The sequence below is a fragment of the Berghia stephanieae genome, chromosome 4 (genome assembly GCF_034508935.2).
Source record: "Berghia stephanieae isolate SIO BIC M18660-M18661 chromosome 4, UCSD_Bste_1.3, whole genome shotgun sequence".
Taxonomy (NCBI): domain Eukaryota; kingdom Metazoa; phylum Mollusca; class Gastropoda; order Nudibranchia; family Aeolidiidae; genus Berghia; species Berghia stephanieae.
The window spans coordinates 20,541,124-20,557,428 of NC_088363.1; the positions used below are offsets into that span (position 1 = coordinate 20,541,124).

Consider the following 16,305-nt stretch of genomic DNA (forward strand, 5'->3'; position numbering starts at 1 on the left):
TGTAAGCATTTGAGTGGGGACCTGTGCTTGTGTCTGGACGTGACTTTTTTAAAGGTAATCTCAAACTAAGTACTTTGATAGTGTGCTCTTGGAATCTACATCTGTTTCCCATTTGAACCAATTCCTCTTTGTCTTACCTATTCTTGGATGCTTTATTGTAATTCTAGAACTTACTACTATCCCATTTTCTTCCTTTTTACTGGCGCTGATATGACCTTAATGTGTTGCAAAAAAACTTTTTTGTTTAGTTGACCATCTCCCCCATTTATATTCACTCTGCTAACATTAGAAAAAAATTGTATTTTGCAGCAACTTTCTGTAAGCCTGCCAATCTTGGGAAGTGGTTCATTTCCAGGGCAGAATATGGACTCTGCTGTTATTCAGTCTCCAAATAGCATGGAGCTGATGAACCTTGGTCTGGGGGAAATGCCCGTGAATATTGGAGTATCACAGAACATCCCCACCAGCTCTGGATTACCAATCAATGTACTGTCTGGCCTTCACTCCTTGAATATTCAAAATCAAACTGGCCATGCTAGTGGCAATAACAGCCCCCTCTCGGACAGTGGCATCTCTGTTGATAACATCAGTCACGGCAGTGGAGGGAATACAGCCATGTTCAATGCTGCAACTGCTGCAAAGATGCAGCATAATCAAAGTGAGTCATAATTTTCATTTACAATTTGAATTTTAGAGGAATGAACTTGAATATAATCATTTATTGCTGTGAATTTTTCGCATCAAAAGACAAAGCAAATATAAAAGAAGAGCTTTATTTCTCATTGCCTTGGAAAATAATCAAAGCAAAACAAACCCATTAGCAATTAATGCTTCTTCTTTCTTCTTCTTCCTCCTCTTCCTTATCTCTTCTTATTCTCCTTCCTTCTTATTCTTCTTCCTTCTTATTCTTCTTCCTTCTTCCTCTTCTTCTCTTCTTCTTACTTCCTCTTCTTCTTCCTTCTTCCTTCTTCTTCCTTCTTCCTTCTTCTTCCTTCTTCTTTCTTCCTCTTCCTCTTTCCTCTCTCTTCTTCTTCTTCTTCCTCTTCTTCTTCTCTCTCTTCTCTCCTCTCTCTCTCTCTCTCTTCTCTCTCTCTCTCTCTCTTCCCCTCCCCCCTCTCTCTCTCTCTCTCCCCCCCTCTCTCTCTCTCTCTTCCCCCCCCCCCCCTCTCCTCCCTCTCCCCTCCTCTCTCTCTCTCTCTCTCTCCTCCCCTCCCTCTCTCTCTCTCCCCCTCTCCCTCTCTCTCTCTCTCCCCTCTCTCTCTCTCTCCCCCTCTCCCTCTCTCTCTCTCCCTCTCCCTCTCCCTCTCTCTCTCTCTCTCTCTCCCTCCCTCTCCCCTCCCTCTCTCTCTCCCTCTCTCTCTCTCCTCTCTCTCTCTCTCCCTCTCTCTCTCTCTCTCTCTCTCTCTCTCTCTCTCTCCCCCCCCCCCCTCTCTCTCTCTCTCTCTCTCTCTTCTCTCTCCCTCCCTCCCTCCCGCACCACACACCCATAAACATTTTATATACGTACGAATTGCCACAATACTCAATAATTTTATACAGATTCTTAGTGATTTTACTGTAAACAGATACATTAATGACTCTCTGTCTCATTGCAGTGTTATAGTTATATTGGCGTGATATATTGGTTTTGAAGCTGAAATCACAGTTTGATTTGAATTGAAATGGACCAATGGAGAGAATGGATTTAGTTTTCAAAAATTTTTTATAGCCAACATGCAAAGGGACCGTGATCGATCCTGGGTGTATTCGGGATTTTTTTTTGGATCCCCCTGTCCATACAGCAGTGATTGGGTAACTGGATCTGTTAAATCTGGTGGAAAGTACTTTGCTACAGACTAGCATCCTATCCAATGGATAGCGAGTCATTGCTATTGCCCGTTTCACACTATATAAACCAGGGTAAACTCTGGATCCATGGGCCGATCGGCCCTAAAGGACTTCTTCAGGCCCATGTTTTGTTTTTCTGTTGTCAATTTTTCCTTTAAATTCAACTTTGAAAGCTGTTTCATATAAGACTGAAGAGAGGCGGTTGTTCACATTTACAGATATGTATTGATAAATCGAAATCCTAAATTCTTTGAACACCCCATCTATAGCATTTAGTGATCTCAAGCTAAGTACACTGATAGTGTGCTCTTTGAAACTACATCTGTTCCCTATTTGAATTAATTCCCCTTTGTCTTACCTGTTCTTGGCTGCTTTAATTTTATTTCTAGAACTATTTAATATCCCACTTTCTTCCTTTTTACTGGCGCTGGTATGACCTAAATGTGTTGCAAGCACCTTAAAACCCTTAAATACAAAAACAAAATCTCATAAACACCGCTTTTTCCTGGAGGGTGTCGAAATTAGGACCACCTCTTAAAATTTTAGAAATCGCGGCTGTTGAAGCAGATCTCGTGAACTGTAAGTTTATGCATGAAAAAAAAAACCCAACAAAATTTTGCATCCAATTTTAATCGGACAGTAGGTGAAACAGAAAGAAAATTTATCTGCGGTTAATATGACATCACTGTTTTTATGTCCGAAAACATAAATTTAGGTGAAAAATAGGTTTGGCAGCAGGTTATCTAAGAGTGTCGACTTTACAACCAGTGTCGAAATTCGGGCACCCTACCTTATCTTTTTTTTTTATCACAATTTACTTGTGTCCCCAGGTCATGTCAATGACTGAATTTAACGCTTCATCAATCATTTATCTATGTGTGCCTATTTCTAGTTTATCTCTATTGGTTTTTGAGAAAGATAAACCAAATATGTTTACCTTTGGCAGAGGTAAGAATGTTTCTAGCCTTTATGAATTCTATTTTAGTTTTTATATTTTAATTTTGGACCATTTCTGAAATCACTTCTTTTTCTCCATTGTAGGTCCTTTGTTAGGGTCAGGAATGGGTGCTACTGGGCATACGCCCACAAGTTCTGTGTCAGCTCCTATGGATGGTAAATCTGCAATCTTGCCCCGTGATGTCAGCTGTAGGACCACCTCTGTTCAGAATGCAAACATTGAGGAGCTTGCTAATTTGTTGAATCCTTCACCACTTAATGGTGTTTTCAACAATTTTACAGGAACTTTTGTAGATCCATTTCCTCAAGGTAAGCTAAATGGTGTCTTATTTATTATCCATAAACTTATCAGAGGGGGAAGTCATATGAATGGTTCCTTATTTTTGTAAATATTTCATATTAATTGCAAAATCCGTTAACAAAATACTTTGCAGATTTGCCATTTGTACTGATTTAATTTGGCAGGTCTGATTTTTAATCAAAATTTGGCGATGTCCTGATTTTTCTTCATGTACCCGATTTAAAAAAAAAAAAAGTTTAGCGTTCTCTCACAGGCATATAGTTTATTTTAAACAATTTCAAAGCCAGATGGCTATAAAATTTCCATCTTTCACTTTCTTTTCCACTGGTTTGAGGATTTGCTTACAATTATGCATGTAAGCATAGAATATAATTTGAATGTTCTCAGTTCAGGCAAGTGTTGCTTATCTAGTCTGTAGTGCATCTTTAAAGGTCAATATAAAAGCTTGAGACTATTTCTAGGTTGTTTCATATGTGGACTAGAAAGTACTGTGGAAGCTGCTTAATTGGAACAGTGGTGTTCAAGGAAAGCCTTCCGATTAAATGGCATTTCAATGAACTGATTCCGTGGACAGCCTTATTGTTGGAACAATCTATCAATACAATAAACATCTAGCAACTGCAGTAGTATTTGTAGTAATGTGTAACTATATTGAAACTGAAACAGAACTTCAAATTTCAACATAACATGCCTTTTGAAATGACGGGAGTGAAAGGACTGATCACACATTTCTAAGGAATTTCATATCTGGAAAGTACAATTATTTATGATTGCCTTTGGGAAGGCCTGCAGTTTAATCAAAGTACACACAAAATTCAGAAGCTATGTCTAATGGTGAAAAGATTGGGTTAATTTAGGATGCAAATCGCTAATTAAGAGCATAAATGAGTGGTCTTTTTCTTTGTTCGTAGGCGAACAAGCTATTTCATCCCCAGACAGTTTGGGAGGTGAGCCATACCCTCCTTTGTCAAGATCTAAGATGCATCCCATGCAGATCAGGTTAGTTTCAAAGTTTAAAGTTTCGTTGTTTGAAAATTTGAGTTCATAGTTATTGTTTGTTTATAATTTATTACTTAAGATTTTTTTTTTAATTTGAAAATAATTATTCGACAGTGGAGCACCAATGTTTTTGGTTATTTGTTTTAATTTTGAGAATATTATCTGCCTTCTTTGACAATGTTCTGTTTTTGAATTCTTATGTTTTTGTGCATTATGAAAGTAATTGGATTGTTGCGTCCAGTGCAGTTTTGTTATTAGCATTTATTGCAGTTTGGTTATTTGAACATTTTTTTCCAGCAGGTTTCAAGGAAGTGGTGGTGGTGGGCTCGAGGATACTGAGATTGGACACTGGGGGCCAACACGGAGTAAAATATATGAAGTTCCCTTGAGGTCTATATTTTTTTCAAATAATTATTAAGAAACCTTTATATATATATAAAATTATTTTTTAATAGATGTTATATATGTATGTAGATGAATTGTTCTCATAAAATTCTATGAAGATCCCTGATCAATACAAATTTAATTGGGTTTGTTCTGAGATACCACCCATATCGTAGTAAAACAAAGGTTAGACTTAATAGGATATCTTTGAATCAGTGAGACATCAAGAATATCCAATAAAAATAACCATTTAGTTTGTCATTTAACTGTTTCATCATTGTTGAATAGTAAGGAATAGAATCAAGGATTCTTTAACAACCCTTTAAAGTTGCGGTGTTTCTGGGATATAAAATATAAAAATGGGAGTTCGTAGCTCTTAGATGTTTTATTTTGTATTAAGGTTAATTTTGATCTTCACATTGCTCCCAAAAATGATTTTATCATTGTTTGGATTGTTGAATGCTACCTTATTTGAGTGAATGAATCTTACGTTCTGGATTTTTTTTATCGTGACAAATTTTTACTGAGATTAAAATAAAGACAATGAATCTTGATAATTTTAGGATTAATTAGGCAAAGAATTAAAGAAAAATTGATAGGTCATTCCATATCATTATTGGTGAGAATTCCACATCTGAAATATATTCAGTAATCTATCATCATTGGACTCTGGATGGTTAGAGATTGAGTTTTTATACTCTTATAAATTTTGTCCTATTTTATACAAAAATATCAAAATTATCTGACATTCCCCCCCCCCCCCCCCCCCCCCGCGGGCCTGCCTTAAATTCTCCTTACCGACCGTTTTCAAGACATGTCATACTCAACCAATACAGTTTTTCGTACAGCTCAGCATAAGTATATATGAAAGTGAGACAAGTTTTACAAAACGGCATTACGTTCATTGGTCAATGTTTGCCCCCACATGCCAGAAATGCTGGTGAATGAGAATTTCTAGGGCAGTCTTGCCAGTTGATTGATACTTTTGCTCTGGGTCAGGTTCCTGACCTCCCATAGTGAGCAGGGAGACTCTTACTTCGTCTTCCAATATCTGTTTTCCAACATGCATTCTGTCTTTGTCTTGGGATGAGGAGGTTACTTGGATTTATCCTGACCCTGGCCGGATACCTTAACTGGAAGGGAAACAGTCAAAAGTATAGTTAGTTTTGGGAGATATTTTTTTCCTTGTAAATCATCACTCTGTTCTGTTATGTATTGTTAGTTATGTGTTCCGTAAACCTTTGAGTGTTTTCCTCTCAGTGGGATCCTGTGCTGTGTCTGGATGAGACTTTGAGGTGATCTCATAGTACATTGATGGTATTGCTCTTGGTATCAACATCGGTTCCCTATTTGAACCAATTCCTCTTTGTCTTACTTTTTCTTCAGTGGTTTTGATTGTGAATCTAAAATATGTTGACTATTCTATTTTCTTCTTTTTACTGGCGCTGATATGACCTTAATTTGTTGAAGCGCCATAAAAACCTTAGAAACAAAAATAAAAGATACTTTTGGTGGTTAATTGATATTTTTACTGGTGAGGGAGTTGATAATTCACCTGCATTTGCCACCATTACCACATCATTTACTACTGTATCACCACTACTACCACTTTCAAAATTTCATGCGAAGCATCTTATCTTTTTATGTCAGTTATCACATATTTATATTAAGGTCATCTATATTTTTAGACTATCTTTAATATTTGCATTCAGTATAATGTAAAGTACACTTTATAGTGTTGATGGGTTTAAATCATATATTTGGGTTCAGTTTTGATTTCTGGTTTGTAAGTGATAATAATTTTTAAGTGTCATTGATTGTTACTAGGAATTTTTCATGAATATGACATTTACATAGTGATATCCAGGTGAGGTAATCATTTTTGTAGTGCGGGTAAGGGGCAAACTACTCAGATCATTATCCAATTTTTTTTTTAAATGATTAAAACAAAGTCTTGCTTTTAGTTTTAGAGAGTTGTCATTATTTGAAATTGCAATTTACATCAAGGAAAGATATTTTGTATGATTATTTATCATCTCAATTTTCTTTTATTGAAGAAGATTAATAAAACTGTCTTGACCATGGGATAGAAATAGAAGCAATCTACAATATTTTAAAAAAATATTCGGAGTGAAAGGGGGAAAAGGACTGCGAAGCTCAACATCATCATTAACACCATTACTACAACTTCCACCACCCAACACTGCCAATATTATCAAGAACACTGCTACATTAACTATTAAAGTCATTTTTTAGAATTTTGTATTTGCGAAACAAATCTGAATAAGAAAAATGCTTATTTAATCATAACAAATGTGACGGTTTTCCTAGAGTTGGTAAGGAGAGAGTTACTAGATTTTTACCTACCCTCCCCTGTAATATACATAACTTTATAAATTAAAATTTTAACACATTTTTGCTGGTGTTGGCACTTTTTCTAAAGAGTGAACGGGTTGAATTGAATTAAATTGTATAGATTAACTTTTTGTTGTCGGTGAAAATTTGTTTTTCATGAAATATTTTTATGACGGCTTATTCTCATTGTCATTCAATTTTATCTATTATTTGGAATTATAATATGCTTACTTTTTAATCTGTTTCAGGTGTAAATTTGGATCTCTTGGTCCATCCAAGGGCCAATTTAATTCCCCTCATGGCTTTTGTCTTGGGGTTGATGAGGATATTGTTGTTGCTGATACCAACAATCATCGCATTCAAGTGTTTATGAAAACTGGAGAATTCAAATATCAGTTTGGCATACCAGGTACTTTAATTATGGGATTATTCTTGTGACGGGAGGGATGTAACAAAAGAGACAAGACTTCCTGGAAGTCTTGAATAAGATTATTTATTTTATAATAGATGCGTGTCAGTATATTTGATTGGACATATATTTGTTGTTTTTGTCTTTTTATTTTACTCTTAAAAAATGAAGCTAATCTGTGTTTGGTTTTAACTGTCCCCATTTCGCTCTACTACTTGGTATACATAAGATTGGATCTTAACATGAATATTTCAATTATGCAGGCCGTGAAGAAAGCCAGCTTTGGTATCCACGTAAAGTGGCTGTTGTTCGTCAGTCTGGAAAGATCATTATCTGTGACAGAGGCAATGAAAGATCTAGAATGCAAATTTTCAACAGAAATGGGCATTTCCTAAGAAGAATAGCAATCCGTTTCATAGACATTGTGGCAGGCTTGGATATCACCCCAGAAGGTAGGTTAATGGTTTAAAGATTTGGATTTTACTTTTTCTCTTTAGCACTATAATATGATGCATTTCGAGACCTGCCGTTCATACCGATTTATCAGTATCACACTGATTTTTACTGATATACCAATATACAGATTTTACTACTTGCCATGCCGATTTTTAAAAGAGGTTAAAAATTTAAAATATATATATTTTTTAAATATTAAAAAACGAAGTCAGCGAGAAGACCTTTATGTTGAACCCCGAACCTCACTCTTGGCCCAATGTTTTACCATGAGATCTCATATTTCGAGACAAAGACAATTAATCCCTCTGTAGCCATAGAAACCGGGATAAACTCTGCTCCATGGGTTATTGCTCTGAAGGGCTACATACAAATTTTCACTATTTAAAAAAAATCCCTTTATTTATCCCCAAGGGGAAACTTGTCTCTATTCCAGACCTGCCAACCGGTACGATTAATCGTGGATACGATTCCTTTAGTACGATTTTTGTTGTAATATTTTGATTTTTTTCCCTTCTCAATCCTTAATTATGTTGAAAATGACATGTCATACATCAATTGTTGACCATGTTTCTGAATGATACATCACAGTTAGTACTATTATTACCATTTCAGTTAGTTATGTTGCCGGTTTTCACCAATATTTTTCTCATAACTTTTTGAGGATTTGCATAGAATTATGCATTTAAGCTTATTTTATACTTTAAATGACCTCAGGCCACATTTAGCTTTTACCACTTCTTAAACAGAAAATTTTAAGTGAAAATTAAATTCAAACATCTTTGGCAATGAAGCTTTCAATTAAAAACTGTATTGCTGATAAGCTTAAACATAAATGGATTATTTCCCTTTATAACTACTAAAATTACTCTATTTTGTTTTTAAAAATTAAATGATCTTTTTTTAAGATTTATTATTTTGTATGAGTTCCATTACCAACTGGGCAGCTTTAGGAACAAAATGGTTCAAAATGGGTCCTTTAGAAGTATTAGTATGGCAGGTCTGCTATTCTATTTCAGGGGAAGACTGGAAAAGCCCTAACATCTGGCTACCCCATAAGGTGTACTTGTCTCCAGATTCTTAATTCAAATCCTTTTTTATTTTCATTTGAAAACCAGCATCAGTGTTTGCCCAATAACCTAGTCACCTGATAGATGGGTATTAGGGCATTAACCACTGTTTTTGCTATCTTCCTAATCATTGTCTTTGTCATTTTTATTTCTCTTTTTAGGTCATATTGTTGCAGTAGATAGTGTGTCCCCTACTGTATTTCGCTTAACAGAAGCTGGAGAGCTTATCAAATGGTTTGACTGTAGTGATTACATGCGCGAACCATCTGATATTGTTATTGACAAAGGAGACTACTATATCTGTGACTTCAAGGTAATAAAGTCAAAATTAATTGCTATAATTAAGCATGAAGAAAGAGTGAAGCTTGCTTATTCCTGATGTGCATTTTAGCATGAATTCCTTGTTTCTACACAGTCTTTTTGTATGGCGGATTCTACAGAGCACATTTCAGTATTTACTTTTTCAGACCAAATTTTTAAAATGATGATTATCATATTTGGTATCATTTGAAAGAGAATTTTAAGCGCTTTCAGAATATATAAATATCTTAAGCTAAAGCCCAAAGTTACCTGACATACTTCGAATCAACGTGCCATGAGTAACACACTTTGCCACTCGCTGCTTGCCCAGTGTGTGTAATCACGACGAGTGTCCCGATCTGTGGATTTCAATTTCAAACTGTTTCTTGAATGAAAGTCCCAATTTTGTATTAAATGAAGCTCATAACTTACTATGATGGATTTAATCTCCAATTTATTGATATTTATTCGTTTTGCCATTTCAACACAAATTAAACTTTTTGCTCATTACATCCTTAAAACAGCTATCGGCTGTTTTTCAGTTGATGCCTTGTTTCATGGTTCGAAATAGTGTTCAAAATCATCAGGACACACATGAGTTCATATCAAATGCTTTTTAAAAACAAATCAGATCAGAAAAAAGACGTTTTTACATGAAATATTAGAACTTTATACCTTATTATTTTGTGGCCCAGTTATTTCAAAATCCTGTTTTTTTTTCGTTTTCGAAATCATTTGTAATCAGGCCACGTGACAGTCAGTCTCGTGATAAAAAAAACGATAAATGTTTAAAATATCAAAAAAAAAAAGTTTTTGTGCTAAACCTTTTCAACGAAATTTGAAGAAATCTATTTTTTCCTCTACTGATTATGATAATTGATTCTTTCTTTTTTAAAAAAAAAAACACCACATTTTAAGTCATTTTCTACAGAAAGGATCCTGATTTGGAACACAAAATAGCCTTTTTTTTTTCCCCAGGTCATTCAATATCGTGACATAGAAATAGTAAATGACTTAACCAGGATTGATTTCGAACCAACTTAGATTGTCGTGCTAGTACAAATTTTTTTTAGCAAAACACATTTTCTTGCTTATGTAGATTCCTTGTAACAATACAAACAAAAAAATATCACATTGGAAAAATGTTTTAATATTTTTTTTTGCTATTTCGTTATGTTCTGTAGAATCCTCTGTATGTGTTCTGGTGTGTAAATTTGATGAGTGCCTGCCTGACACCTAGATATTGAGAAAAAATATGCCATACAAGCAATCGTGTAACTAGCATAGGAATGCATTTGAAGAAGTCGTATTGGGGGAGGTAAAAGAAGAAGACGAATAATAATAATATGAAGAAGAGTTGTAGCAAGAATTTGGCAGAGAGGAGAAGTGTTAATCCCTCTCTGTAGGTCTGGGCAAACTTTGTTTTGAGAATCACTGAGGCAATCACCCCTTGTGCATCTTTTGGTCAATTTAGTTATAGGCAAATATAAACATTAACTATTTCAAAAGAGCCAGTCTTTTGATCTATTATTTGTGCACGTTTCCATTGTGATCGCTTATGGAATCTGATTCTGCTGCCTATTTGAACCATACCCATTTTTTGCCTTAATTTTTTGGGATGTTACTAGAGATCCACAATTTTTAAATGTAACACCATTTTTACTGGAGCTGAAACGATTTATGATAGTTGCTTGTTCCATAAAACTTTTAAAAAGCAAAAACAATTTTCTATCCTTTTTTCTTCCCTGCCTTTGTACTTTATTTGTATTTAAAGCAGTTTGTAGTAGATTTGTTTCTGCAGTGATGCCAAAACTCCGGTTTCACCGGAAAAAATTCCGGCTCCGGCAACTTCCGTCAAATTCCGGTGAGGTCATTTTGTTCCAAGGATACTCCTTTTTTTTTTCCCCAGGTCATTCAATATCGTGACATAGAAATAGTAAATGACTTAACCAGGATTGATTTCGAACCAACGTAGGTTGTGCAAGTACAAAAAAAAAATAGCAAAACACATTTTCTTGCTTATGTAGATTCCTTGTAACAATACAAACAAAAAAATATCACATTGGAAAAATGTTTTAATATTTTCTTTTTGCTATTTCGTTATGTTCTGTAGAATCCGCTGTTTGTGTTCTGGTGTGTAAATTTGATGAGTGCCTGCCTGACACCTAGATATTGAGAAAAAATATGCCATACAAGCAATCGTGTAACTAGCATAGGAATGCATTTGAAGAAGTAGTAGTGGAGGAGGTAAAAGAACAAGACGATTGATAATAATATGAAGAAGAGTTGTAGAATAATTTGGCTGAGAGGAGGAGGAGAAGTGTTAACCCCTCTCTGTAGGTCTGGGCAAACTTTGTTTTGAGAATCACTGAGGCAATCACCCCTTGTGCATCTTTTGGTCAATTTAGTTATAGGCAAAGATAAACATTATTTCAAAAGAGCCAGTCTTTTAATCTATTATTTGTGCACAAGTTCTTTCCATTGTGATCGCTCATGGAATCTGCTTCTGCTGCCTATTTGAACCATACCCAATTTTTGCCTTAATTTTTGTGGGATGTTAGCACAGATCCACAATTTTTAAATGTAACACCATTTTTACTGGAGCTGAAACGATTTATAATAGTCACTTGTTCCATAAAACTTTTAAAAAGCAAAAACAATTTTCTATCCTTTTTTTCTTCCCTGCCTTTGTACTTTATTTGTTTTTAAAGCAGTTTGTAGTAGATTTATGTTTCTGCAATAAAGTTGGATGTTATCTAACAATCATTTTTGTCATACTATATTTCAGAGGATACGAAAAGTCCTTTCATCGGGTGTAGGTTTTTATCATTTTACCTCAAGAAATATTCAGTTTAATTTACTTTCACAAAATTCTTTTTATTATACTTAATTCACAGGGTCATTGTGTTGTTGCTTATGGCAGTGATGGATCATTTTTACGCAGAATTGGATGTGAAAGCATAACTAATTATCCCAATGGGATTGATATCAGTGGAGATGGAGATGTGCTTGTTGGTGACAGTCATGGCAACCGCTTCCACGTTGGTGTTTTTCAGAAAGATGGCTCACTAGTTGGTGAGTTCCAGTGCCCATACGTGAAGGTCAGTCGTTGCTGTGGGTTAAGACTCACTACAGAAGGGTATATTGTCACTCTGGCTAAGAATAATCATCATGTTTTGGTGCTTAATACATTGTACATACCATAAAACTATTTCAATGATTATTATTGTGCAACTTACACAAAATTACCTTTTCCATCCCTGTATTCTTCTTGCCTTTTTCTTAGGTAAGGTGATGCAAGGTTCATGGAAAAATTGTATTGTTATTTTGTTTCATAATTTCCATGTAAATTTGACCTAATGTTACCCGTTCTAACACAATTATTTTACTTTGTATAAATCCACATTTGGGTAGAGATGTTTTCAACATGCATGTCTGGTTATTTGTTTTGTTGTGAATGGGAATTCATTTATCTGAACATGCGACATAGGGTTTTATTTATATTTTATTGACAAATTCATTATATTATAATATCTATTTTGTGTGTGCTGTTAGGATTCTATTTCTGTTCCCTATTTCATGTGCAATTGAAATGCACCTAATAGCATTTTATTGCCTGTTTCAGGGTTTCATTCTTTTGGAACTCTTGTCTCATTCACTAACGCTGTTGGATAATTTGTCGGTACCATTCATTAAATCATATTTTGTATTCAGATAATTATTTATATTTATATAAAAATAATAATTTTTTTTCTCTCGTATGGTCATAATATATAGTTTTTTTTTTTTGAATGGACATTGCTAAAATGTCCTTAGACAGCTCCTAATCATCCTCACACAGTATTATTGTTTGAAACTTTACAGAATTTGGGTAATTGCTGACCTATTCTGATATGATTTTCCATGTTATTCTCACCTTTAAAAGTATATATATATATATATGTATATTTATATATATTAAAAAGAAACTTTCATGTTTTAAATTTATATGAATGTTTTAGCGTTTAAGGCATTTTGTGAACGTTTTTAAACAAGTGATATTATTTCTTTCTTTTTTTTTTTTCTTTTTTTTTCTTCTTTTGTCTCATACATTTAATTTTTATCTATGCATATATAATAGAAACGGTACAAGGAAAATCGAATGATTTTACACCAAAGATGAGGCTACCAGGGAAACATTCCATGTCGTGATTAGACATTTTTTTTTGAGACACAATCTTATTCAATGTTCGCTTTTAAAATAACAATTTTTTTTATTTTTATATTTTGTCTTTTTTTTTTTTTTTTGTTTTTTTTTTTTTGGTGTTTTTTTTTTTTAATATAAAGAATATATTTTAATATATAGATAAACGGTCCATCTATTGTTTTGAATTAATATTGATTTGGCTGTTTACATATATTGTAAAACTTATCAAAAGTAATTAGTAGCCCCCCCCATTTTATCTAACCAAACAAAAACCAATCAATTTACCCCCGCCTTTCTCGTTTATATAGTTGGAAATGAACCATATCAGTGGCTAGATCAAGGTGCACAGTTTTCAATTTATTTTATTAAATTTATATTTTGAAGGGCTTTTTTTCTATTATAAAAAAGAATTAAAACAGATTTAAAGATTTTTTATGATTATTCTCTCTCCCTCCCCCTTCCTTCTCTTCATCCACGTCACATATTTTTTATTTATATGATTTACGAGTCTATTTTTAGGTGAGAGAAGTGATCTTCTGGTGTAGCTGTTAAACATTTCCCTATATTATGTGCCAATACTTTATATAATATTTATATTAATCTTTATCCTTTCATTATTTTTACATCATTAGTCAGACCTTTTTAGAGGCGGTATTCCTCTTCAAGGGCTCCTGGTTACATACCGTGTTGGTGTTAAGCAGAGATGAGCATATATATTTTACTATGCCTTCCCAAACAAGACTCTTTTGTATTTTTGAAGTATACTAAATCTAATGGTAAGAGACCTGTTTTACTATAGTATTGATATTTAAGCCAGAGATAGTTTAAGTAAGGTACCAAATTCATGTAATGTTCTGAAATTTTGAAGATATTGATAAAATCTCACTTTGTCTTCGTTATGAATTTATATATATAAATTATAATATATATATATATATATATATATTATATATATATATTATATATATATATATATATATACTATAGATTGAAAATAAGCATCATTTGAGCTTATTTTCTAGATTTTTGTCAGTTTCGATTTCTACATAGAAGGGACAGATATTTGATTTATCAAAGAGTCTGTCGGTCTGTAATCCTTATGCAAGTTATGTACCTAATCTAGTCATATATACTCATATCTGGACATGACTTTTTCATTTTGCTGTGCCTTATTAAAAGATTTTTTTTTAAGTTGCGTTTGTTTTGTCATATATTGTGTTCGATGTGTAAAGCTTTACAACATATAATATTTACACTCTTTCAATGTATTGAAATTGAAACAAGAATTTTCTGTTTCCATTATATAATGTTATAAAATAATATTACATAAATTTAAAAAAAAAAAAAAAATAATGTTGGTTTAAAAACAATTCCGTATTTCATTTTTACAATTGTGTGAATTCAATAAGATAAAATGTATGTTTTTTTTTATCTTACTTTTTTGGGTGAGAAGTAACGCTATTCTGCCCACAAAAGATCAAATTTTTTTTTTTCAAGATTTGTATCTGACCCTGGACAGCAAAGAATAATCTTTCATTGTTCCATGATTTTTTTTTATTGCAATGGCAATTTGTTTTAATTTTAGAATATTGTTAATCATGTTTTGGTAATCAAAATCATCTTTCTGCAACTTAGCCTTCTTTTTTTAAGGAGGGCAATGTTTATTCATTGACTGATTTTTAGTCATTAATGTTGTTGTTGCTTTTGTTAATGTTATCAATATTATTATTATTAATTATTATTATTATTAATTATTATTATTAATTATTATTATTATTATTATTATTATTATTATTATTATTATTATTATTATTATCATCATCATTATTATTATTTTAAATTTCTACTGCTAGTATCAATACTACTACTACTACTATTACTACTACCACCATTACTACTACCACTATTACTACTACTACTACTACCACTAATACTACTACTACTTTATGATTTTTATTATTATTATTATTATTATTATTATTATTATTATTATTATTATTATTATTATTATTATTATTATAGTAATGTGAGGAAAAAAAAATTTAAAAATATATAGCAAAGTTTACACGTATATCCAGCCATCCCTCCCCTTCTGCCATGTTGATTATTCATATCGCTTCACTTCATCTTTCAAGTATTCCAGAAATATATTTACCAGCTTTTTTTTTTTTTTTCTCCTCATGGTTTAGAATCATCAGTTATAAGGAAATAAGAAGTTGGAAATGTGGCTTCCTTTTGAGTCCCAATTTCCCCCTTTTGCACATGGTCTCCCATTGTCTGCCTTTGTCACCAGACAATCCCAAAACTTTTTTCTTGTCTTAATCCTATATTATTGTTATTATCATATTATCATTATTGAACCCAGCCACCATGCCATTTACAAAACTGTGTTTGCCCCTTTAAAAATCACAACGACTTATTTGAAATGTTTTTTTTTATATGTATAGATATTTACTAATGCATACAACCCCTAGAAAAGTAATTAAGTTAATAATAGTGTCCGTTGTCAGTTCTCAAAATGAAAGCTCAGATTCCATTACTGCTCTTTTGCTTCATTGTCTAGGCATGAAATAGGTGAAATATTCAACATACAATATTTGTAACGAAGAGTTTACATTTTGAGGACTGGCATTGGATATGAGCAATTTTATGATATAGGAGTGCTAGCTGTACAAATGATGGTTGTTGAATGTTATGTGAGGAAGAATTCCTCAAAGGATTTCTAGATCCACAGGCCTTTATATTAATCACAAATGGGATAGTTATGGGAAGATAAGATTTTTAGATATTGACCATTTGTTATTTTTATTTTTTATTTTATTTTAAAATATTTGATTTGATTTAATTTGATTATAATTTTTGTTTTAAATAAAAAATTGTGGTTGTTACCTTACCCGATGAAATTCTACTCAATACATTGGCCTTTTCCTCCTCCTCCTCCCCCAACATATCTTTTCCTCCCTCCCTTCCATCGCCACTTTCATTCCCATTTGTTTCCTTCCATCTATTTAGTCAAAAGGTCAGTCTTGTATGATGGACAAAAAGACATGTTCTGGTGGGTTGG

The 16,305-nt window shown here is 33.1% G+C and overlaps 1 protein-coding gene across 1 annotated transcript in view; it reads left to right on the forward strand.

The window, feature by feature from the left end:
* Nucleotides 1-14,095, forward strand: part of LOC144970201 (protein meiotic P26-like) — a 28,006-nt gene extending 13,911 nt beyond the window's left edge. The window contains exons 7-14 of the mRNA XM_078909591.1: nucleotides 310-658; nucleotides 2,869-3,093; nucleotides 3,997-4,084; nucleotides 4,382-4,474; nucleotides 7,072-7,232; nucleotides 7,496-7,684; nucleotides 8,917-9,068; nucleotides 11,953-14,095. Of these exons, the coding sequence (XP_078765717.1) occupies nucleotides 310-658; nucleotides 2,869-3,093; nucleotides 3,997-4,084; nucleotides 4,382-4,474; nucleotides 7,072-7,232; nucleotides 7,496-7,684; nucleotides 8,917-9,068; nucleotides 11,953-12,261 (1,566 nt within the window). The 3' untranslated portion in view covers nucleotides 12,262-14,095. The remainder of the gene's footprint in view (nucleotides 1-309; nucleotides 659-2,868; nucleotides 3,094-3,996; nucleotides 4,085-4,381; nucleotides 4,475-7,071; nucleotides 7,233-7,495; nucleotides 7,685-8,916; nucleotides 9,069-11,952) is intronic.
* The last annotated feature ends 2,210 nt before the right edge of the window (nucleotides 14,096-16,305 follow it).